The following is a 24,826-nucleotide window of genomic DNA, read 5'->3' on the forward strand; positions in this document are numbered from 1 at the left end:
ACCCCGCGTGGCCCACACCGTGTCCCACAGTGCCCCGCGCGCCAGAGCCGCCTTCCCCCTCAGCCCCGCCTCCGCCTCCAGTGGCCGGTGCTTCTGAACTCCCCACGCTGCCATGGTTTTGGCCCGAGGGCCTTCCGTCCGGCCTCGCAGGCACCTGGCGTCCCTTCCCAGACTCGTTTCCCTGCTTCACGCCTCCATCACATCTAGAAATTAAGTATGGCTCACTGGGGCTTCCGTCCCTTCCCCATAGTGCTTTGCGCCGCTGCCTGGCGACGGAGCTGCCGGGTGGCTGGCGCGGGAGACGGAGGCGTGGACGGAGCCGGCGGGGCGGGGCTCCTTCGGACGAGAAGCGGGGCTTCTCGACCACCTCTTCGCCCTTCGGGAGCTGCCTTTTCCCGTGGGCCTCGGCGTCCTAATAACGTGGTTTCTGCTTTGGTTTCGAGGAATCGCGGCCATCTGTTGCCGCATCCTCCCACTAATCTTTTTAGCCTTCTCAACTTTGTAATAATGGTATTAAGGATAGCTGTTACCTAAAATTTTTTAATACAAACTGCTTTGCCAGCGTGTTGCCAAAGCTGGCAACATAGACACAGGCACGACTAGACCTCTGGGCTCAATTCGGGCTGGTTGGGTAACAAAAGGTCAACACCCAGCCGTTTGTAAGAGTAACATAGCATTATATAAGCATTCAAAAACAAACCCTGTTACAGTTGTATTTGTTTTTTGTTTCACTGAATTGTTCATCGTGCATCTTTCCTAGTCAAAAATATTTTTCATGGTTTTGCAGTGGCTTTTTAAGTTCCATCATTTTTCTATTACATATGTAGAAATTGTCCTCACGCCCACTGAGCAGAAATTGTTTCTTTTTTTCCCTTGAAACCTGCTATTTCGGGTCACTTTTAGTTTTCCTGTTTGTGTTAGAGACATGAGCACAGAGAACTATTTCTCTGTTATAAGAAAAAGAGCAGCAAAAGTGATGATAAATGGCAACTGAAACTGCTTCAGATACAGATGACAGAGTTTGGTGGGGGAAGTCTCCACTTGGATAGAATACAACTGGTTTAAAGATGTCAGGAAGTGCTCAGCTTCAGCCAGCTGCTGTGTAGTTGGAATTGGGCCTCCGTGTTGTTAGATGTTTTGATCTTTAAGAGGAGCCGGAAATCGACATTATATGAACTACTTCCATTTTTAAGTAATGGCTCAAAGTGTAGGTGAAACAAAACAAGTCATAGGTCAGGTGCAATTCCAGGCTACTCCTTTGTTATCTTTGGTTTAAATTATAAACTGTTTAGAACAGAGACTTATTTTGTTCATTATTGTTCTCAGTGCTCATAACAGGTCCTCTCACATATTTGGTAGTCAATAATTGTTTTGAGTAAAAAAAGAAATGGACACTGTACTTAAAAAAAGTTATTAGGGATCTGGTGGTAGTGATTGCCTAAAACATTTCTAGAGAGAGAAAGATAACATTTATTGAGCACCTGTTATATATCATACATAAAAGTACATTATCTTACTTAATGCTTCTGCAGTCCTACTTAGGGATTTCCCCTTTCCTACTTTATATGAAGAAACAGGCTGAGAGAGGTGAATTCCCTTGCCCAAGACCATAGAGCCAGTAAATGAAAAGCTAGTGGCTTCTGATGCGACTTCTGAGTCGACTGACTTGCTGGTTCAGCAAACCCATTCATTTCTGGTGGGTATTTTAGCTGCTTGTATGAGAACTGGAACATATTGAAAAATGGAGCATATTGAAAAATTAAGCATCTCTTCGAAAGGTTTGAGCCATCTAAAGCACTTCTGTGACTCAGCTGTCCCTTGATAATGATACCCACAGGGAATTGGTTCCAGAAGCCCCTGTGTATACCATAATTTGTGGATATTCAGGTCCCAAGTACGTTGGTTATAATTTGATAAGGCTCTTTGGAGACTGGGGCATCCTCTCCCTAATGATTAATGAAAGGGGAAAGGAAAGGATGTTAATAATTATTTTAAACTGTTTGCCAGACCTGTTAATATCCATTAACTAATTGTAGTGACCCTGTGAAATAGGCTTTTCCTCATTTTGCAGCTAAGGAAACTGAAGCTCAGATTGGTTAAATCTCAGGTCACTCAGCTATTAATTAAATGGTCAGTTGGGAGGCCTTCTGAAGTCAGTCTGAATCCAAATTCTTGTCACTCTATTCCATGCTGAGATTTTCATACTTTCATGGGTACCCCATTCTTAACTATCCTGTAACCACTGTTTATCGATATGATTCAATAAAAACATTTTATGCTTTGAGTCCAAATTAGTATCTGGACTAGCTAATGTGTGTGAAAGTGAAAGTGAAGTCTCTCAGTCGTGTCTGACTCTTTGCGACCCCATGGATTGTAGCCTACCACAATTCATGGGGTCGTAATATTCCCTAATTATATGGTGGTGGTTTCTCCAGAGGGCTAGAAACTTGGAAGATTGGCTTTTGTCCTAAACTATTTGTAGATATGGATTTGCCAGATAAAAGCCAGTGGGATGAAACCACCTGTGACCTGGCTGTCTGTCAGCATCCACAATGCTGGGCAACTATCCGCCGGATTGAGAGGGGCCACCCTCGACTTCTGGACTCCTCTTCCAAATCTTTTCTGGATGCTGAAGGTGAATTAGCCAGCCCTGTCTCCTCCCTTTCAAGATCCTTGAATTGTTTCTATTTGGCTTCCTTATGCCATGTTGTATGTTTTCTTCTGGTCTGGTCTTTCAGACAAGCTCCCAGTGCTTACCATTGTAAACATCACAGATTCCTGCTTCCCGGCCAAGAGAGTTATTCATCGGCATCACTTACCAGGACTTTCCTTCACAAAGGCTCACTCTTTATTGAGTTTAAAGTTTGACTCCAAGTTTCAAGGCAGGTAAATAATCATGGAATCTTCCTTAAACGGCTTCATACCTCAAAATTTTGGGTCAACTTTCTTTGCCTATGTACTGAACTTTGAGAAAGCTAGATTAAAAACAAAGCGTTAATGGGAAATGCCCTGGAGGTCCAGTGGTTGGAATTTGGCACTTTCACTGCTGTGGCCTGGGGTTCAGTCCCTGGTCAGGGAATTAAGATTCCACAAACCACGTGGTAAAGCCAAAAAAACACCAACAAACAACCACGCACCCCAGGCCCTGTGCAACCCCCGCCATCCCGCCCCAGCACCAAACAAGACATACAAACCCTTTAGCAGCTCACTTAAAGGAGTAATGAGTAGGCAGTGTGGAAAACAGAAAGTATTCTTGTTTGTCTTGTAGGAGTTGGTTAAACAATAACTCTCCTTTCCCTCCTCCCTCTACTCCCTGGTGATCTCTATTCTGTTTTGCTTTTCGTCTCTATGCGTTTGCCTGTTCTAGGTACCTCATATAGGTGGACTCATACAACATTTGTTCTTTTGTGTTTGGCTTATTTCACCTTGGATAATGTTTTCAAGCTTCATTCATGTTGTCACATGAATGAACCTCATGCCTTTTTAAGGCTGAAAAATGTTCCATTGTATGTCAATGCCACATTAAAAAAAATCATTTATTGATTTATTTGGCTGCGCTAGGTCTTTTTTGCTGCACGGGCTTTTCTCTAGTTGTGACAGGTGGGGGCTGCTTTCTAGTTGAGGTATGCGGGCTTCTCATTGCAGTGGCTTTTCTTGTTGTGGAGTGCGCACTCGAGGGCACATGGGCTTCGTTAGCTGCAGCTCCTGGGCCCTAGAGCCCAGGTTCAATGGTGCTCGGGCTTAGTTGCTCCTTGGCATGTGGGATCTTCCCGGATCAGAGATTGAACCTGTGTCTCCTGCATTGGCAGGCAGATTCTTTACCACTGAGCTACCAGGGAAGCCCCACATTTTGTTTATTGGCTTCCCTGGTGGCTCAGATGGTAAAGAATCCACCTGCAATGAGGGAGACCTGGGATCGATCCTGGGGTTGGGAAGAACCCCTGGAGGAGGACATGGCAACCCACTCCAGTATTCTTGCCTGGAGAATCCCCATGGACAGAGGAGCCTGGCGGGCTACAGTCCGTGAGGTCGCAGAGTTGGAGACAGCTGAGCGACTAAGCACAGCGCAGCATGCTTTTCAACATCTCCATCAAAAGTACTGAATAGATTTTTACGGATGGTGGTGTAACTGTCTGTAGTTGAAGAAAGGCGTAGGCTAGGAATTCAGTTTGATGGAACAAATAGTTGTGAAGGGTTTGCAATGTGCAATGTCTAGAAGTTGCTCAAGGAAAAACAAATCGGCAAAACTTAAGAAGATGATAAGACCCGACATTCATTTGGTAGGTATTAAGTCCATGGTTTTCTGTAGGTAAGTAGGAGGCTTTTCCTCATCGCATGAACTGTATTATCCCAGTAAGTCTTTCGTGACTCTGTTTCATGTTTGGAAACTCATTTTTTAGGCCTGGGAAGGATTTACCTGACAGAGACTTAATGAACCGTACTGATAGATCTCCCAAAGTAAGTCACAGATTAAAAAAGGTACTTCCTCAGCATTTTCTCTTTACTACTGGGAGTAAAATGTTGCCTTTATTTAATACTGAGGATGACTATAATCTGAATAATGATGATGATAACTACCTAATACTGAGCCCTTACTATTTGCTAGACTCTGTGCTAATGCTTTTCCATGTTATACTGTTTCTAGAAATCCCAGACCTAGTGGGATTTATTTGTGGCAGTTTTCCATAGTTAAGAATTTTCTATCTCTCCTGTATAGAGTGTGTTCAGCTACTGTCATCTCATAATACAGGGAAATTAGAATGCTGGAACGTCAGATCTAAAATGAGCCTCAAGATAGGCTATACTCATGATTTTAAAACTTTTTTAGCTATCGCTTATGGTAAGAAATATATTTTACAATAAACTACCATGGGACAATCTTTACCCTAACTGTAAGTTACCCTATACTCTGAAAGTTTCTATCCTTTTCTATTTCATTTTAAAGCAATGGAGGCTGTGATTCACAAAATTTGATTTTGTGACCTATGAATAAGTTACAACTGCAGTTTGAAAACTATTTCTGTGGTCTGTCTCATTTATCTTACAGTTGAGGAAACTGAGGCCCAGATAGGAAGTGATTTTTTTAAAAGCACAGCTAGTTAGGATTAAGAAGAAAAAACCCTTCTGCTTGTCTGCAATAGAGATTTACTATTCTTTATAGTCCTACTGGATGCCTTTTATTTTTTTCTAGGAGATCCTTCACTTTTCAGTGTCATGTGGTGGAGAGTGTAAGGAACCGAGGGGGGGCAGGTGGGTTTGGATAGATGAATGAACAAATCGCTTACCTCTTTGGCCTCTTCAGAATGAGAGTGTTAGATTAAATTAGTTTTAAATTAATTGTTTGTCTAGGATAATACATGCATATGGTTCTAAATTCAAAATGCGTAGGAGGGCTTATGGTGCCCAAAATATCTCATTTCCCCCAAGTTGGTCAGTTCCTTTTCATGGGGACAACCGATTTTTAATAGTTTTTTTCCTGCATGGATCCTGCCAGGGGTATAGAGTAGATGATTTATAAAATTTCCTTATAAATCTAGTGTCCTAAATAGCAAAATGTGAAAAAAAATTATGACTTTAACTTTTATGTAGATGCTTGTAATTGTAGACAGGCTATAAAAGAGAAAAACTTGCTTCTGCTTCTTTCAGTTCTCTCCCTGCTCCCAGACTGTATTGTTTTATCTGCAGGGGATCTTAGTTTTTGGGATGCAGTGGGCAGAATGAGTAGTGTTCCCTTAGGTAAGCCCCAAGGTGTCCTCCTATGAGGTGGGGTTGGGAGTTGCTAAATGCTGCCCTAATGTCACAGGGAGGCAGGGGAGACCATTCACTTATCAGTGCTCACTCTTGCAGAGTACCTTTCCTGATACCTTGGTTTCTCGAAGGAATATTATGAAGCTATTTTGGGGATAAGAAATGTTTATTTTATTCTATTTTTTAATCATCTTCTGAACCACCATACCTTTTTGGTTAGCATGATGATTCATTCCTTAGCCTGGTACTGAATACCATCAGGAGTGGTACCTTTAAGCCATACATAGGTTTTATATATTTCTCTTAGCTATCGGTGCTGAATTTGAATGAGACAAAGCTTCCTTGTCCTCAAGGTGTAAGAAATATGGATGTCATCTGGATCCCAGAGAAGCATGTGAGGTGAGTATCATGTTGAGAACTTGGGAATCTTCAACTCTTGTGTTCTACAAATGCCTACTGTCTTCTGCCAGCCTTCTCTTTGTGAATTCCTTTTTAGCTACCTCTTTGCATGAAGGAGGAGGTCAAGCAGAGCAGAAGGCCATGGCCTCTTGCATTTACCTCTTGAAGTGATGTGAAATTTGCTCATCCATGCCTGCCTGACTCTTTGTGACCCCATGGACTATACAGTCCATGGAATTCTCCAGGCCAGAATACTGGAGTGGGTAGCCTTTCCCTTCTCCAGGGGATCTTCCCAACCCAGGGATCGAACCCAGGTCTCCCACATTGCAGGCAGATTCTTTACCAGCTGAACTACAAGGGAAGCCCAGGAATACTGGAGTGGGTAGCCTATCCCTTCTTCAGCGAATTTCCTGACCCAGGAATTGAACCAGGGTCTCCTGCATTGTAGGTGGATTCTTTACCAACTGAGCTATCAGGGAAGCCCTGAATGCTACCCTGGAAATCTTGTTAGTGCACTTTGAGATTCATGCTTTGGGTCTTTTCTACATCAAATTCTACTTGTCTGTAAGTAGCATACAAGATAGGGCCCAATGTATTTATGAGGTCTGATTAAGAAACAGATGCCTTCTGACTATCAGTTTTTCTTGTTAGTCATCAGCAACTGGTAAAAGTTTTCAGTGAAGCACCCTAATCTTTGGTCTCAAGCCTAAGGACTAGTGCAGTGATGCAAAATTAATAGCAAATAAAACTTGTGTACAAAGCAGCTGTGATAAAGATCGCTTGGTGAAGGTCCAAAGATTTGCTAATATTGACAATCATTGGAAGAAAGTGTTTTTTCTTTCATGACTGCTGAGGTTCTCAGATTCTTTTAGAGTGACTGTTTAGACATGTTGTTCAAGTCGCTAAGTTGTGTCTGACTCTTTGCAACCCCATGGTCTGTAGCCTTCCAGGCTCTTCTGTCCATGGGATTTTCCAGGCAAGAATACTGGAGTGGGTTGCCATCTTCAGTTTAGAGATGATGAGACTTTATTTTCTTTAAAAAAAATCCTGTGAATGCTTTTATATATATATATATATGTGTGTGTGTGTGTGTGTGTGTGTGTGTGTGTGTGTATACATACATATATGTATTGTGTGTATGTGTGTCTGTGTGAATATATATGGTGTAAACAAAAAAACCTCTAAGGGTTTCTTTCCTTTCATATAAAAGAAGCCCAGAGTTAGGTGGTCCAGGGCTAATATCTCAGCTCCACGAGGTAATCAGACCCCAGAACACCTTCTGTTAATAGCTTTTTGGGCCATGGCTCCCACCTTCTGAGGTGCTTCTTGGGGGTTTCAAAGTCTAAGTTGATTGATAGAGTTTAAGCCATCATATCTGTATTCCAGGTAAGAAGGAGGAGGAAGATGACAGAGCAAAAAATATTTGAGCACCTCTGGGCTAAGCAGTGGAATTCAGTCGAGAACTAAATACTTTGTCCCTATCCTCCTGGAGTCTTATGGTGGTGGTAGGATTCAGACATTATAAACATCCCTGCACCAAAGTATATAATTACTAATTTGGATTAATACTATGAAAGTAAATAACTGAATTGTTTGAAAGAATGGAGGGGAGCCTAATTTAGATGTGAGGGCAAGGTGAGAGGGGGTTTCTTGTTTTTAGCAGCTTCTGAACTGCAGGTACCTCTGAGTTCCTAACCAGACATCTTTGAATACTGAATGGAGGATAGAAATCTTCATGGTCATCATTCATAAGTATCCTTGATGCTTCTACTTAAGATGTCTGGGAATAAGTTGTGGTTATTCTTATTTCAAGCCCAGCTGAGGAGAAGCATATTATTTGCAGCCAGGATGGCAATATGAAAAGAAAGAAATCTCCAGGGGTAAGTTTAATGTTGTGGCCAAACCTTCCTGATCTTCATCTGTAAGAGTTTATTTTTGTTTTTCCCCTTCTCCCATTCTCTCTTTAAATGAACAACATCTGCAAAAGAAAACCCATCTTAAGGAAGGAGTATAATTACCAAACCATTTTCTGTGCAGAGAAATGAAGAACTAGGTCTTTTCCCTACCTCCTCCCTGTAGGAAGGTAAAAGAACACCTGGAAGAGATGTTAGGAGCAACTGCAGAGGGAATTTTAGGTTGATTGGAAACTAATTTTCAGTGTGATGGGAATAAAATTTCAACAGACTAGAAATTATAGTGGACCTGTGCTGCTTTTTTTTCAGTGTTTGGTTGGTTTAGTCACTAAATCGTGTCTGACACTTTGTGACCTCATGGACTGTAGCTTGGTGGGCTCCTCTGCCCATGGGATTTCCCAGGAAAGAATACTGGAGTGGGTTACTATTTCCTTCTCCAGAAACCTGTGCTTCTAATGCTACTTCTACCAATTATTGGGTAAATGTAGCCTTGGATAAGTCACAAAGCTGGAAGGTTGCTACATCCAGGAGAATAGTATCTTGGCCCATTGTGTTCGTTGCTGAATTCCTAGCCCCAGCCCTCTGCCTGGCAGATAGTTGGCCAATAAATATTTGTTCGGAGCCTTTTGGGGGAAAAATGAAACAAGTCCATCAATCCCTGTGTGATCTGACTTCAACAATATGGTTTAAGAGCCAGATTGGTAAAAATGTGGTGGGTTGTAGTGTAGAGGGGGCGAGGACGCTGGAGTAGGTCTGGAAACAAGGAGTTTCCCATGCCAGGGTTGTGTCTGGAGGCTGGAGTAGTGGTGGGACAATGTGGCATTGACGAGAGTGCTACAGGGAGTTCTTTCCGTTGTTCCTCTTCCAGAAACACGAATTGGAACTTCCGGGGATAATTGTACCGCCTCCCACCCCAGTACACTTGTATGAGCAACTGAATTTAGAATCCTTACCTTTATGGAATCAGTTTGACATGTTGCCTCAGGATCTACTGAAGGAGTGAGTGTCCTGTAAGCTGTGGGAGAACCAGAGCATCCTTTTTTCTCTGGAAGCTAAGAAAGGTCTAAGCAGTGTGCTCTTTCTGGGGAGGGAGGGGAGAAAACTGTCCCCCTACTTGGTCCCTGAATTTGTGGACTTACCCATATGCAGTGAAGACGATAATCACCACCATTTAAGTACTTACCACCTGCCAGGCCCTGTGCTTAATAATTAGCACACTACCTATATCTCTCATTTAAACCTTCACTGGTAGGTAGACACACTGTTCTTTTTATAGGTGAGTTATGGGTTAAGTGGAAGACAGAATGGATATGTGGTTTGGAGCAAGACCACCTTTGAATTTTGTATTGAATTTTATTGCCTTCATGAATTTCCGCAATTTATTTAGCCTCATTAATTTTCATTTTCCTCATTTGCAAAATGAAGATCATAAACCTGTCCCTGGGGTGTGGTAAGGATTCAGTGGTGTAAAGCACATGAGCCTGACATATAGTAAACTTAATCCATTTAGCCATGATTGCCATAGTTGCATCTGAAAGCCGTTACTGAATGAGCACCTATTGGTACAGGCCTTTTAAGGCCCAGGGTGGACATGTCTGCAAGTGTAGAGCCCTTTTCTTCTCTTTCTCCCCAGCCAAGAAAAGCTATTTCTGACTGTCTCTGTGTCTGTTCCCTTCAGCCTCTTGCTGGATAAAGGGAAAACCATACTTTATCCAGAGATACGGACACAGTTGGCCATGATGAAAAAGAAACCTCCCCTGGAAAAGAGCCGACCCGACAGTGCCATTTCTGCTAAGATGTATTTATCTGTACATCGCCTCACCCTACAAGTAAGAGCTAGGGACCCTCAGAGGAAGATGTCTGCGTGCAAGTCCAAACTCACCTGTCCTCAAGGCTGGAGGACTTAACTTTCTAACTTCTTCCTCTTCTATTCTTCCACTCTGGATCCAGGTGCCACAGAAGGACTGGGCTGTGTGTGGGTGAAAGCGGATGTACAGGGAGAGGTTGGAGGAGAGCGGCATTCTCTGTTTCTTCTGCACTTGGCTTCCCACACCTTTCCCCTCTCCCGGGCCCCTGGTATAATTTTGCACACACTGGGCTTCTCAAAAAAGTGCTCATTGACTCAATGGATAAAGTCATTTGGGGATACATTTTGGGAAAGAGAAAGACTTACAGTAGAGCTTTTTTCGTTTCTCTTCTTTTTTTGCTCTAGAAACCAGCATTGAGATATCCTGAACATTTGAAGAGACACTATTCTAACCTGAAAACAGATGGTAGGTTTTCTGGTGCTGCTAGGTCTCCAGGTACCATCCCCCCTCTGCCCACATTTCTTACATTTGATCTTGGCCCCAACTCAGTGATGTTTGCAGCCACAGTCATACAGGGTCACATGTAGAACTTAGGAGACCGCAGTTTCAAAAAGCACCCCCTCCCAGCTTGGTCCTGATCAGCGGGGAAAGCGCATCACCACTGGGTGGGAGGGCACAGCAGGCGGCCCAGGGAGAGGGTGGGAGCTGTCAGGGAGAAGAGGGCTGAGCTGGCTGTCTGGTCACCAGGTCATAGGAAGCAGCAGCAGCAGCAACAGAGGAAGGCGAAGACAGCCACTAGGAAACAGGTAGAGTGACAGCGAAGGGATGCCTGGGACCTGCTGGGGTTGGAGCACGTGGGTGCAGCCTGCAACAGGAAGGGGTGTACGAGGGATGGGATTCTCCCTGTTTGCTGGTTGTAGATACAAAGTTCCTGTGTGGTTATACTAACAGCCTTCTTTTCAACCCTTTTGGAAAAGATTTCTTCACTTTCAAAAGCCCTAATTCACTTCCTCATGTGGGTTTCAGGAGGCTAAAAAGAGATGCAAGAGTGAACCAGGGAGCCACAACACCTCGCACAAACATTCAGGTGCCATGGTTTATGACCCATGCTGTGGTAAGGAGGATATATGGGTTTGGGAATGACAGAATCCCAGAACCTAGCTGAGGACAGGAAAAGCTGAACACGTTTGGCATTTGAAGATCCATGTTTGTCAGGCACTTGAATTCTCCTTGGAATACTTCGGTTTGGCTGGTCTACCATGTATTAGCCTTCCATCAAATATTTACTCAGCAAGTGAGCTGGGCCAGATGTCTGCTTCACATGGAGATTTGAGAGATGGCCATGAGCATGAGTCAGAGTCACTTACTCCTCAGGTCCTACTTTAGAAAAGGCAGCGGTTTGGGGATGAAGAGTTAGCTCGGGTTATTGAAGAGAAGATCCTCAAGGGCCCACTGGCCCGTGAGACAGGGGAGAGCCCCAGGAAAGTTCTAAGGAAGCAGAGTCAACCATTTCTTAGCCACAAGTTACCTTTCACAGTCCAGCCCCATCCAGGAGGCAGGCGGCTAGTTCTTGACCAGAGATCCCTTTCCTCTAGCGTTCATGCCAGAGACAAGAGACTCCCCCTTTTGGAGTTCTCATCATGTCTGAGCTGAAGGATATACTTACCCCGGTCCCTCTGATATTTCTCAGTTTGAGTGCAGAATGAGAATCAAGGAGAAAGAATCCCCCTAAACCGCGGCAGATTCTTCTGCCCTGAATAGACTGGGCATCGCTGTCTGTGATGGGGAAATAACTGTTTAATCATCAGAATTCACCCTCCAACCCTGGGGCACTGGGAAGCTGAGGGTGAGGTGTTTCCTGAGAAGGATGCTTTTCTTGGTTGATCTCCCAACTCATCCTGCTCTCTGATACTAAAAGTGTCTTCTAACCTGGAGATCGAAGAAGCCTCCTGACCCTCACACGGGAGGTAGCCCTCACACTGGGGCTGTGGCCCCCCGCGGAGGCACCTGTTCAAGGTTAGCCCTGTATCCAGGGTGATGACAACTCCCCTGAGTCTCATTCTGATGCCTTCTGTTCCTCTTCCTGGTGCCTCCAGTAGGAGCAGCTTTGCTTGGGTGATTGGGGCTCCCTTTTGAATTATATTCTTAGAGCGGTGGCTTGTCCTGTCTGAGTTGAGAAAGGCCTCGTGGAAGAGGTGATTTTTGCACTGGATCATGGATATTTGTGAGAGTTTCCCCAATACAGAAGAGAATTTCTGGAAGCAGGGATGGGCTGGGTGAATGTGTCTTGGAGGAGCGTGGCTGCAGGGAGCACTGAGCAGTCTGCTGTGGCTGTGGGGTTGGGTGTTTAAGGGAGAAAGGCGGATCAGGCCAACGAGATGGCCTGCTGAGATGTTTGATCTTTATCCTCAGTGGTGGCCAGTGGTGATCTGCCTTGATGGCACCCTGAGAGCAACTGAGGAGCTTTCAAAACCCTAACACCCATGCTGCACCCCAGACCTATTAAAATCAGAGTGTATGGTGTTGGGTCCAGGCCTCGGTGGTTTTCAGAATGCTCCAGCGTGTAACTAAGGTGAGACCCAGTGCTGACAGGGAGCCAGCACAAGTGTGGAGCAAGGGACTTCCTTGTTTGGCTTTCCCTTTTAGCGTCATACCGCTGGTGGTAGTTTGGAAGATTGCTCATTTAAAGAAAGGGAAACAGAAGGGAAAGAATGAGTGCATTTCATAACTAGTTGGGAGAAAGATCTGATACAAAAGAGTCATAGATCTAGAATTTTGGGGGTGGGAAGATGTTCATTTTCATAAGTCAACAGAGGCAACTTAGGGATGACACAAGAAAGTAAGAACAGGATTCATAAACTGAAAAGATAGACCTAGGGGTTCTTTTGCTACTATGACATACAGGTGCTTGCCCCTTAGGTTTCTTTGAGGAATCCTGGATCTTTTAACACACAGTTTACCTTACTCACTAATTCTATAATAGATGTGGTCACAGTCCCAGGCGAACAGAATCACGAATAGCACTTAAGAGAGCCTCACTCCCTTTTACCCGCCTCTAAGGTCCTATATTGTCCTGGCTGGGGAGTCACCTGTAGACCAGGGGTCAACTAGAAGCCCAGCAATGGGGTGTGGAATACCAGTAAGAGACTTGAATTGATCTTGTGGTCACTAGGTCGCAAAACTCTACGAGGTCAGGAAGGCAACAAAAAGCGGCAGCAGCAGCGGATGAAGACAGAAGGCCCCACCTTGAAACAGGTGAGGGTGTATGAGCGCCATTCTGCTAGGGCCCTGTTTCAGTTGGCTATGGCGTGCGTGCTAAGACACTTCGGTCGTGTCCGACTCTGTGACGCTGTGGATTGTAGCCTGCCAGGCTCCTCTGTCCATGGGGATTCTCCAGGCAAGAATACTAGAGTGGGTTGCTATGCCTTGCTCCAGGGGATCTTCCTGACCCAGACAGGGATTAAATCCATGCCTCTTAAGTCTCTTGCATTGGCAGGCAGGTTCTTTACCACTAGTGCCACCTGGGAAGCCCTTAGTTGTCTATTATTGTATAACAAACCACCCCAAAGTGGAACCGTAGTGGTTTGTTATTTCTCATGATTCTGTGGGTTGATTGGATGGTTTTCTGGTCTTGCCTCAGGTCACTCATGCAGCTGCATTCAGCTGGAGGCTGGGCTGGGGCTCTTGGCCAAATTGTCTTTAGTTCTCTTTTATGAGGCCTCTCCATGTGTCTAGTCTGGGCTTCTTGACAGCCAAGAAGTAGTCTCAGGAAGGCACTTTCCTAGGGATGGGCCTGGTACTGGAACCATGTCACTTCTGGCACATTTTATTTGTTAAAAAAATCGCAAGTCCAGTTCAGATTAGAGAGGAGAGGAAATTGACTTTGTCTCATAATGGTAAGAACAGCATGTGCTTATAGGAATGGGAAGAATTGCTGGCAGCTACCCAGGTTCGATCCCTGGGTTGGGAAGATCCCCTGAAGGAGGGAATGGCTACCCACTCTAGTATTCCTGCTTGGAGAATCCTATGGACAGAGAAGCCTGGCGGGCTGCAGTCCGTGGGATTGCAAACAGTTGGACATTACTGAGTGACTAACACACACACCTTTGGAGGCAGTTTACCCTTAGTTAACTGCTGGGACTGGGGAAAACTGCATTCTGGCTTCATGTGGTCAGCCTGCAGGGCAAAAGAACCTGTGACACAAGCTTCTGTCTTCAGTGTCAGATGGTGGCATTTTGTCCTGTCTTAGACGTTAATTTCTCCAAGGAAAGTATCGTTTAGAAAAGCCCTTTGTTTCCTAAATCCTGACTCAAGTTTCTTTACATTTATGAATTTCAGGATTCCACAGAGAGACCACAGACAAACGTTGCTAAGAAATCCCTGGACTCCTCCTGCAGTAAGAAGAGTAAGACCCTAGGGTGGAGGAACTTTAGAAAGTGTCTGAACACAGGGGGAGCGGAACCTTGTTGATCAGGGTGGTTCACCTCCCTGGAGGGCACAGCCCTCACAGCTCAGAAGAGTCCTCCAGACTCCCCCAGCCCTTCCTTTTCTGTCTTCCATTTTTCATAGTTAATTGGGAGAAGGCTACAGGTGCAGTTAATGGCTGGGTCTTTTTTTAGGTCCTGAATTACCCCAAATAGAATACACTAAGAAGGACATCAGGACTCAGGTGGAGATTTTGCTGGAAGACCAAGTGAGGACCCCAAAGAGTGCTTCTAGCATCGACTGGAGCCCTGAGCTCAAACTGCTGAGGGTTCTTCAGGCCACAGATGAAGAGGACGAGGAGAACCATGCCTCTGGGGCACAGAGCGAAGGGTCCGAGGTGGAGGTGGGAGGGTGCTCGGGCTCCCAAGCACAGCGACCTTGGACATGAGGGCAGGAAGGAGAGGGGACTTCGACTCCCTGGACCTTTACCAGGGTCTGACCTTAGGGATTCTGTTTTCTTCATTTGCTTCTACTTGCTTCTGAAATAAGTGAGAGAGAAAAAGCCCTTTCTAACTTGGATTGTTTCTCTCCCATTAGGGCCCAGGGTAATTTTAGTGATTAAACAAACACAGACGCTGCTTATCAAAAGACTCGTTTCTCTGTTTCTGGGTCACTTTTATCTCCTCGCTGAAATGCTGAAAGGTTTCTAGTTATAGGAAGATGAATTTGGCCTGTGGAAACCCCTAACGTGTTGCTTTTCCTTTTAGTCTCTGGAAATGGTTTATCTTGAGGATAACATCTGTATCTATCAAATAACGTTCATTGTTACGTGCCGTATTCCTGTGTATATGGTAGGGAACTCGGATTGACATAAGAAGAGTCCAAGGATCCAGTTCCCGAGTTACTGAGTCTGCAGGAAAATTTCAGTGATGCTTGTAAAGACTCAAAATTTCAGAGTCTCAGGGTCCCTTGTGCTTGGTTTTTGCAAGGAATTGTTACAATGTTTTTGTCCTTGAACTTTTTTAATACAGAAAAAATTCAAAATTATGTAAAATAATTATGTAAAATTATTGAAACTCTCAGGTACCCAGAATCTTAGCTTTGAGTTATAAAAGCCTGGGCCCCACACCCCATGAGTTGAGGTAAGGGCAGGTGAGGCCCCAGTATTCTCAGTGGTTCCGTACCCGAGCTCGAGCTTCCTTCCCATAATTAGGGGCTGGATGGAAGAAGAGAGATTCCATCCATAGGCTGTACTCATCAGAGCTTAGTCTCTGCAACAGGTAGGTAGGGGCAGGATGAGAAACGATGACATTGTGTCCTTCCTGGAATGTAGCCCTCGGAGGTGGAGCTCGGGAGAGAGGGAGCGCTGTGTTCTTGGGCTGCAGCAGTCTGGAGGAGAGTCATCTCACTGAAGTGGGGGGAAAGGAGTGGGTGGGGAAAGGGTCTTCCCTTCACATATCGTAGACTTGCAGTGCTCACCGAGGTTTTGTAGGTTTTCTTGAACAACTGTTTCTTCATTTGTTGTATGTTCGTAGAGCCATTTCCAGAGACTTAAACAAATCAAAACAATTTTCATTAGTTTCACTGGAGAGCTGTTTGTGGAGCTCCTTGTACTGTAAGGCCAGAGTGGAACTCTAAACTGGGCCTAGAAATTTTTTTATAAAGAGAAACTTACCCCTCATCAATTATTTGGTTACTCTAAATACAGTTCAGCCAAGAAAGGCAGATTCAATATTCAACTCCTTTTTTAACATTGTCTCAAAACAGACCAAATTAGAAAGCTGAAACTGCTACCTATCCATTCTTCATCTTTTTCAAGATAACTCAAAATTATATGACCTCATTTGTGTTACTAGACTGAACTATTCTTAGCTGAATCTTCCCAGTAAGAAGAAGCCAAGAAACATTGCTGCTGCTGCTGCTGCTGCTAAGTCGCTTCAGTCGTGTCCGACTCTGTGCGACCCCATAGACGGCAGCCTACCACGCTCCCCTGTCCCTGGGATTCTCCAGGCAAGAACACTGGAGTGGGTTGCCATTTCCTTCTCCAGTGCATGAAAGTAAAAAGTGAAAGTGAAGTCGTTCAGTCGTGTCTGACTCTTAGCGACCCCATGGACTGCAGCCTACCAGGCTCCTTCGTCCATGGGATTTTCCAGGCAAGAGTAATGGAGTGGGTTGCCAGTGCCTTCTCCACAAGAGGCATTATGTGGGCTGTTTTTCTGAAATTTTTTTCCTCAAATACACGTTGCGTTGCAGAATGACTTCTGTGGGCTAACTTAAAAATTTATAAATTTTGCCACTTCTCCTTAGCCTACCTTCAGAACTGTCTTCCCGAGAAAACCCAATTTCCAGTGGTCAATAGGGGGCTTGCGGTTGCACAAGGCTTAGCTTTAAATCACTCATTTTATCTGAAGACTCAGAGAAGGTCAAACTCTTTCAAAACAAATTCAACTACTTTGCTTAATTAGTAAAGCAGCTCCTGGAAACTGGCACGTACAAAGTTACCTTTTAAATTGTGACATATTTTGAGTGAGAAAGTAATTGTTATCTGAATACTGGCCTTTGCTTCTCTTTTCAAAGAGAGAAAAAATTATTGTAGGCTGAAACTTGTTTCATCTTTATTATGCCAATCCCTCAAATTTGGATAATCACAAACCAAATATAGAGAAATATAGCCTAAAGAGCACATTACAGTTTTCAAGGTGCTTCATATCCACTATTTTGATTGGTTCTCTGACCAACTCTATAGATAGACGGGGATTGTCTCTGTTTTATGGTTTAGGAAACTGAAGCTCAGAATACGGGGCTGATGCTAGGCCATTTGGGGGCCTTTGGGTGAATTAGAGAAAGGGACCCTTCAAGACACTTTACAAACTATTTGCTAAAAAATTATTTCAATGAATAAACAAATCTACAGTGATTACCATTTGAACAACACCCCTAGAATTGGCCCACAACCTGCACAATAGTACCTGCTGGCCTTGCTGGGGAGGTTAAGTAATTTGCCAGACATCCAAGGCTGGCAAGTGAAGGGGGTTGGGCTTAGAACCCAAGTCCTTGCTCTTCAGTCCACCATGTTCTGATGCCTCTCTGGTTCCCTCTCTTTATGCACAGACGACAATCTTAGACAGGAGGGATGCGGCCGTGTAGAAAAGAACTGACTGATGGCAAGGAGCCCTCCCGAAGCCTTTGCTTCAGCCTCTCGATGTTCTGAGGGAGGAGGAGCCAGGTAACTGTTGCTAACTGCCATTTTCCTACCATCTGGGCCGCAGACATCAGGAGAATCAAGGCCTAACAGCCAGGAGGCTCCCCAGGATCAGTTGGAGATCCACTTTATACACTTAAGTAGGCTTCCCTGGTGGCTCATATGGTAAAGAATCTGCCTGCCATGTGGGAGACCTGGGTTCGATCCCTGGGTTGGGAAGATCCCCTGGAGAAGGGAAAGGCTACCTGCTCCAGTATTCTGGCCTGGATAATTCCGTGGACTGTATAGTTCATGGAGTTGCAGAGTCGAACTGAGCAACTTTCACTTCAGACAAGAGGACTTGAGCCTTGGCCTGTTGGACTATTGTCCTGGAGCTTTGAGTTCCTAAGCAACTAGATGCTGATTTCTTTTGTTCTTTTCTACTTTCTTTGTGATCTCTATTAGGGATAGGCCACTTAGAGTCACCTTAGTTTTCTGAGCATACCTTCCAGTGACACCTGGCTCAGTTTGACCTGTGTGTAGAAACAGTCAGTGAAAGCATCTTCAGACATTCTCTGCCTATGCTCTCCTCCTTGTAGAACCATCTTTTGTTTTGCTATTGGTCCTGATATCTGGGGTAACAGACTCTGTTCCTCATTGATTTTAGATTACAGAATGCTTCCTTTGGTGAGAGGGAGTCAGGGTTTCATTCATTCATTCATTCATGGTGGCAATGACCCTTAAAATATCAGTTTATTCAAATGCACCTGAAGGAATTGTTTGCTGAATTAAGGACAGAAATGCCTCTGGCTTTTATTTATTTATTTATTTTTTTAAATAGCATAACATTAATATTTATTGCTTCTGGAATATTGATTGGAAGCCCAAGCATTCAGTTTACTTACAGAAATTATACAATTATAAATTGCTTCACAAAAGCAGCCAACACATCACATTCTAAAAATTCAGAAAATTAAAAATTCTAAATACCAAGAGGTGCATCTGAAGAAACAGATATAAATTTGGTGGCCAGTAATTTTAACGCAGAAGTTGTACACATCTCATGGCTTTAAATCTGTGAATATGATATTCAGTCATTTAGCTCGAGTCCATCATTAAAGTAATTTATTAATTTTTCCTGTATACTTGTGTTTCATACATCAATATTTGCATACTCTGGAATATGTTAGAAAGAAATGTATAATATTCACAAATGTGCAGAAAAGCAAGCAAAAACAGTAAATCTGCCCAGTTCGTCTGAGACAATCTCGTGTCAGCTCCATAAGCATATTCCTTCTACAAAACAGTAAGCTAATGTTTGAACACTATTTCTAAGGTAAAGCACGTTTTCTTACAAATAATGAAGTCTTTTTTTCACCACAAAAGTGTGCAAAAAGAATTTTAGTTTGAATAGATCTCTCAGAATGTGTTTAACTTCATAATTTCAACAGGCTTAAGGTTTCCAAGCATTAACAAGGATCAGATTTTAAATTACTTAGAGGAGAAAGACTCTGTCTTGAAAAATGTGACTCCTTTGTTACCAACTAGAAAAAGTATCCAATTCATATCTTATCAGTTCAGTTCAGTCACTCAGCCATGTCTGACTCTTTGCGACCCCATGGACGGCAGCACGCCAGGCCTCCCTGTCCATCACCAGCTCCTGGAGCTTGCTCAAACTCATGTCCATCGAGTTGGTGATGCCATCCAACCATCTAGTTCTCTGTCATTCCCTTCTCCTCCTGCCTTCAATCTTTGCCAGCATCAGGGTCTTTTCCAATGAGTTAGCTCTTTGCATCAGGAGGCCAAAGTATTGGAGTTTCACCTTCAGCATGGTATCTTTTTTTTTTTTTTTTTGCCTCTGGCTTTTAGATAGAAATGTTCAGAGGTAACTTTGGAATCCAGAGGAATATGGGGGAAAAAATGTAAATTTTCAATTGCCATAAGGTACCAAGGTATGAAATTCACTTGCTCTCCTGTTTATACATTTATTTAAAAATATTAAGTACTTATTATATGTTAGAGAATCAACCCCTATATTATCTTGATAGAGAAAGGAAATGTTCCAGAGATTTGGAGTCCTTCTCAGGAATACAGCTAGAAATTTTACTGGATCAAATGGTAAAGTTGCTTTTGACCACTAGGTGGCAATATCACCTTACGAAAATGATACTCTTCTGCGGACTGGAGGCCTGCGGTTATCTCTGAGATCGCGTGTGTACACGGTCTTTCAGTCAAAGAGACTTCTTTGTGAATAAATGGAGGAAAAGCCGTATTTTATCCTTTACATAGTGATCTGATTGAAACGCTCAAGGGGACTGGAAACTCCAGGAGGGATGGGGCTGTGTCTGTTGTCGTGCTTACAGCCCTAGCTTATATAGCTCATTAATAGTGTAATAGGCACTCAATAAATACGTAAAGCTTTTGAACCATTTAGATGGTCATTGGAAGAACCATTTCAAGAGTGTGGAAAATCCTGGAACACGTACAGAGGCCTAGGATTTGGAGAAGTTCGGGGCTATTGATGATCCTGATGGGTTATCAGTTGGGCAGCGACTCAGGGAGGCAGCGTTTGGGAAGGTAGAAACATCAAAAGTGATATGAGGCTCTTCTATTGCTTTGTGTTTCCTAAATTGCTCTTGGAGAAAAAAAAAATTCTTCCTTTTTAATATAGGGAAGTTGTAAACCAACAAATTTGAATTTTTTGCTTGCTTCTATATTACTTCTAATGATGGCTCTGTCTTGGAAAGGATCTCCAAAAATAATGTCCTCCTCTCTGCCTGTCATTCATTGGTAAATTGTTTATTCTGTAATTTATTTATTGTTCATTCACTCAGTCCACAGATAGTCACTGAAGAACTATGATGTTCAGAGCCCTGGCCTAGGCTGTGTGATCATCTCTGACCTTTTCCTATCATGGCTCCTCTGACTGCAGTTAATCACTCGGTCCTACTGGTTGCAGCGTCCACGTCTATGCTCCCCTCTGATTCTTCCGCTCTTTCCCTAGCCCTGGCCTCCATCTCCTTTCATCTGGGTCGCTGCATCGATCCCTAATCTTTACCACTCCCATCTATTTTCCCATCAGTCCAGTGTGCAGATATGGTCGTGTGTACTCCTTTGCTGAAAACTCTCCCTTCCCCTCAGGGTCAAACCCAACCTCTTTTGCCTTACAAAATGGGCTGTGACCCGGCTACGCCCTGCTTGTCTCCCTCAGTGCTCTAGCCGTGACTTTTTCTTTTGGTTCTTTTAATAAGCCCTGTTCTCTCTGACCTTCAGACTTTTTCTTCCCCCATACTTTTCCTTCAACCTATAAAATTCTTCCTCCTTCTGCCTGGCGACTTTCTACTCATTCTTCAGATCTCAGCTTGTCTTGTTCTTTGGGGGGGGGGGGTTTCCTGATCACTGTCGCAGTGAGGTCCCCCTCTTTCTCTTTTCCTCTCATAGCCTCTGTGAGGTTCACAGCCTGTCCATTGTCACCCTCCACTGCCAGATGATCAGTTCTGTGATTGGCATCTGTCTTCACTACGTGTCTTTAGTACCTGATTGAGTGCCTGGCACATTTTAAGTGCTCAATAGTATATGCTGAATGAATGAATGAATGAGTAAAAAAAACATGGTGACGTATCGCCTTTCTTTGGGGGTACGTATAATGTAGCAGTGTGAGCTGAGTGGTACAAAGAAGGAGCTATATTGGTAAGAAGGAAGGGGTACCTTGGGTGCTGCCATCTGAGGCTGAGTCAAGTTTTGGTAAATGGAGATGTTTGTAGAGGTGGCCTTTAAGTGGAGGGACGTGAGAAACATTTGGGGGGTAGGCAAGGGGAGTAATGTTCCCGTCTGGGAAGAGTGGAAAGTAGGACTGGAGGTTGCTTGTGCCTAGACAGTTCAGCCTGGAGAGAGTAGACTCTAGTTGATGGCACTGATGGCTTTTGAACAGAGGAGCAATTAGAACTAAATTAGGGCTTTAGATTCTAACATTTTAAAATTCTAAAGTTTAGAAATGGTTAATATAATGGCAGTGAAACATGAATTGGAGAGACCTGTTAGGAGGCTGTTATAGAAGTCAAGATGCAAGGTGACCAGGGCCTGGATCATGTAGGTGGCAATAAGACGGGAGATCAAAGGGATGTTGTGCAGAGGAAGGATTAAGAAGAAGCTGAAAGTGGAAAGAAAAGAATGAGGGAGGGGGAAGAGTCAAAGAATTTTCAACCTGATTCAGTTGAGGCGGTGTCATTATTAGAAACTGTGAAGTTAAAAGCAAGAACCATTTTAAGGAGAGAGAAAGGAATTTGTCCGTCAGACCTTTACAATGGAGTCCTTGCTATCTATGCTTTTCACTTACAGAAATTTTGTGCGGGGTCCAAAAAATAAAGCACAAGTGGGAGGGAGTGACAGAATATATGCAGCTGGTGGGGGTTGTTGTGGCTCTGCACTCAGAAAAATACATCCCAGAGGGAGTGTGAGATGGGGAAGGTGAATTTGCTGTTCCCCTTTTGATTTACAATACCATGTGCATTTTATGGATGACTAAGGGCTCATTCGAGGGTAATTTTGACTATTCATAGTCTATGCTTTATATGCTGATTAGATTTGAATGCTCTGGCAAGATTTGGCTCTTTAAAATGTGTGCCAGACACTAGACTGAGCAGTAGCAGCTACTAAGAAGACATATCTCAGTCACCGCATTACAGAATAGTTGGGTAGAAAGAATCAAAAGCAGACAATTAGGGCTACAGTCCAGGTGAGCCATTGATAGAAGGGGGTGGGTGCAAAGAGGAAGGGAAATTGCTGGTTAGAGAGAGCAGAGGTGGTCCAGGGCCCTGGTTTTGGAGAGAGATCAGGGAGTCATCATCAGAACAAGTAGCTGAGAGTGAAATAGGAGTGGATGAGATCTCAGACCAGGAGACTGTTGAGGAAGGAGGGAGACTAAAGGGCACAGCTGGGTAGCATAGCCTCCCTTGGGGTCAGGAGAAGTCATAAAATAGAGGAATTTTCAGAGAAGTGAGAGGAAAGCTAAGGCAAGGGGATGAGGACTGAGATGAGGCAAGTGATATTCACAATAAGGAAGTCCATGGTGACCTCTGAGTGAACAGTTTCAGTAAGTGGTAGAAACAGAAAAAGGGGTCCAAGAGTGAATGGTAAGAATCTGGAAGCAAAAGGAATACATGCCACTGCTGTCAATTACAGCTCCCATAAAACCAACCTAGATATATCCCCTAGATCCCCTAGGAAATTCCTCTGGAGAATGTTTGGGATCCCTGGATGCCATGACCTCTGTCCCGGTATGATCTGTTCCTGTCCACTAGAAGACACATCATCATCACAATACATTGATCCAGAAAAAGGCTTTGGTCTACATAAACTTTATATTCAAGCTTGAGTGTAATCCAGCTGAGCCACAGATCTCAGCTGTGGTTGCTGCATTTTGCACTAAACATATCCATATTATTTTTTTCCATAAGTAGAATCCACATTCCCACATGACTGCACATGTGAACTTGCTAATAGCTTCCCTGGAGTTTGCTTCTTGCAATTACCTCATCAGAATTTAGACAAGGCAACATATAACAATTTATTCCAGGATAAATTCCAGAGAGCTCTGGGTGTTTTTTTAGTTAATGGTTCCTTGTCCTACTTAGATTGTTCTTTTAAAGAGATTTAAATAATAAGAAAAAAAATCTCTTTTTTTATGTACCCATGTAGTTACCATTTCTGGTGTTCTCTTCATTTCTTTTGTAGATCAAGACTTCCATATGGTACTGTCGTCCTCCTTCCTTAAGACTTGAGCATCTCTTGTGGATAAATTCAATCAGCTTTTGTAAGTCTGAGAAAATCTTTTTTTTTCACCTTCATTTTAAAAAGACATTTTTACTGGGTAAAGAATTCTAGGCTGACAGTTGTTTTTCTTTAAAGTTGTTGCTTTACTGTCTTCTGGTACATATTTCTAAGTCCAATATCACGCTTGTCTTTGTTCCTCTGTATATAATGTGTGTGTGTGTAAGTGTGTGTGTGTTTTCTGGCTGCTTTCAAGATTTTTCTCTTTGTTAATGGTTTTAAAACAACTTGATTATGATGTGCTTTGACATAAGTTTCTTCATGTTTCTTCTGCTTGGGGTTCATTGAGAGTCTTGGATTTGTGGGTTTATGTGTGTATGTATGTGTGCTTAGTTGCTCAGTCGTGTCCAACTCTTAGCGACCCCACGGACTGCAGGCTACCAGGCTCCTCTGTCCATGGGATTTTCCATCCAAGAGTACTGGAGTGGGTTGCCATTTCCTTCTCCAGGGGATCTTCCTGACCCAGGGATTGACCCCACATCTCCTGCATTGGAAAGTGGACTCTTTACCATTGCACCACCTGGGAAACCCACATGGGTTTACAGTTTTCAACAAATCTGGGAAATTTCCAGCCATCATTTCTTCAAATATAATTTTTATCTCCTACTGCTGGAAGTTGTCCAACAGTTCACTGATGTTCTGTTTTTATTTTTTTTTCCTCTTTGTGTTTCATTTTGGATGGTTTCTATGGCTATGCCTTCAAGTTCACCAATCTTTTCCTTTTTTCTACATTAATCCACTGTTAATCTCATCAACTTTTTTTTTAAATCCCAGATATATTTGTTACCTTTAGATGTTTGATTTGGTCTTTTTTTTGCATCTTCCATATCTCTACTTAACATGCTCTTAAAGTGTTTCTTGAACATAAAAATATACAGTTGTTATAACGATTTTAATGTGCTGTCTGCTAATTCTATAATCTGTGTCATTTCTGGATTGGTTTCTATTGATTTTTCTCCTCATTATGGGTCACAGTTTCCTTTTTCTTTGCATTCCTAGTAACTTTTATTGGATACTGCTGCTGCTAAGTTGCTTCAGTTGTGTCCGACTCTGTGCGACCCCATAGACGGCAGCCCACCAGGCTCCCCTGTCCCTGGGATTCTCCAGGCAAGAACACTGGAGTAGGTTGCCATTTCCTTCCCCAATTCATGAAAGTGAAAAGTGAAAGTGAAGTCGCTCAGTCGTGTCCGATTCTTCACGACCCCATGGACTGCAGCCTACCAGGCTCCTCCATCCATGGGATTTTCCAGGCAAGAGTACTGGAGTGGGGTGCCATTGCCTTCTCCGTTATTGGATACTAGACACTGAATTTTGCCTTGTTGGGTGTTACACCTTGTTGGGTGTATTCTTTTAAGTATTCTTGAGTTTGTTCTGGGATGCAGTTATGTTACTTAGGAAGTTTCTGATCTTTTTGGCTCTTGCTTTTACGTTTTCTTAGATGAGAACAGAGAGTCATTTAGTTTAGGGCTAATAATCCTTCACAACTGAGGTAAAACCCTTCCGAGTACCTACCCAATGCCCCC

At 43.5% G+C, this 24,826-nt stretch overlaps 2 protein-coding genes across 9 annotated transcripts in view; both read left to right on the forward strand.

Moving 5' to 3' along the window:
- Window positions 1-79: 79 nt before the first annotated feature.
- On the forward strand, window positions 80-14,941 carry C1H9orf43 (chromosome 1 C9orf43 homolog). Of its 8 annotated transcripts, none has more exons than XM_081528048.1 (14): window positions 80-214; window positions 2,483-2,635; window positions 2,739-2,886; window positions 4,401-4,458; window positions 6,056-6,147; window positions 7,961-8,027; window positions 8,929-9,059; window positions 9,739-9,889; window positions 10,273-10,333; window positions 10,616-10,674; window positions 10,895-10,982; window positions 13,041-13,123; window positions 14,207-14,273; window positions 14,488-14,941. In XM_081528048.1, exons 2-14 carry the CDS (start codon window positions 2,485-2,487, stop codon window positions 14,739-14,741), a joined length of 1,410 nt encoding a protein of 469 aa, XP_081384174.1. In that variant the 5' UTR covers window positions 80-214; window positions 2,483-2,484; the 3' UTR covers window positions 14,742-14,941. The 8 variants fall into 8 exon arrangements, with proteins under 8 accessions (XP_081384174.1, XP_081384218.1, XP_081384185.1 ...); XM_081528092.1 differs by having other exon boundaries at window positions 10,895-10,955; XM_081528059.1 differs by lacking the exon at window positions 80-214 and adding an exon at window positions 275-1,696.
- Window positions 14,942-17,333: 2,392 nt separating this feature from the next.
- RGS3 (regulator of G protein signaling 3) overlaps window positions 17,334-24,826 on the forward strand; it is a 149,109-nt gene continuing 141,616 nt past the window's right edge. The window contains exon 1 of the mRNA XM_081527905.1: window positions 17,334-17,519. The gene's annotated coding sequence lies outside the window, so the exon portion shown is untranslated. The remainder of the gene's footprint in view (window positions 17,520-24,826) is intronic.

This window comes from Giraffa tippelskirchi, chromosome 1 (assembly GCF_054371585.1).
Source record: "Giraffa tippelskirchi isolate mGirTip1 chromosome 1, T2T-mGirTip1v1.2.pri, whole genome shotgun sequence".
Classification (NCBI taxonomy): Eukaryota; Metazoa; Chordata; class Mammalia; order Artiodactyla; family Giraffidae; genus Giraffa; species Giraffa tippelskirchi.

What these genes read in the sequence shown, in the direction of transcription:
- C1H9orf43 (XM_081528048.1), top strand. Translation starts at nt 2,485, where the DNA reads ATGGATTTGCCAGATAAAAGCCAGTGGGATGAAACCACCTGTGACCTG. An exon ending in GTACTGATAGATCTCCCAAA is followed by an intron (nt 4,459 to 6,055) that starts GTAAGTCACAGA and finishes TATTTCTCTTAG; the next exon opens with CTATCGGTGCTGAATTTGAA. An exon ending in CTCCTCCTGCAGTAAGAAGA is followed by an intron (nt 14,274 to 14,487) that starts GTAAGACCCTAG and finishes GTCTTTTTTTAG; the next exon opens with GTCCTGAATTACCCCAAATA.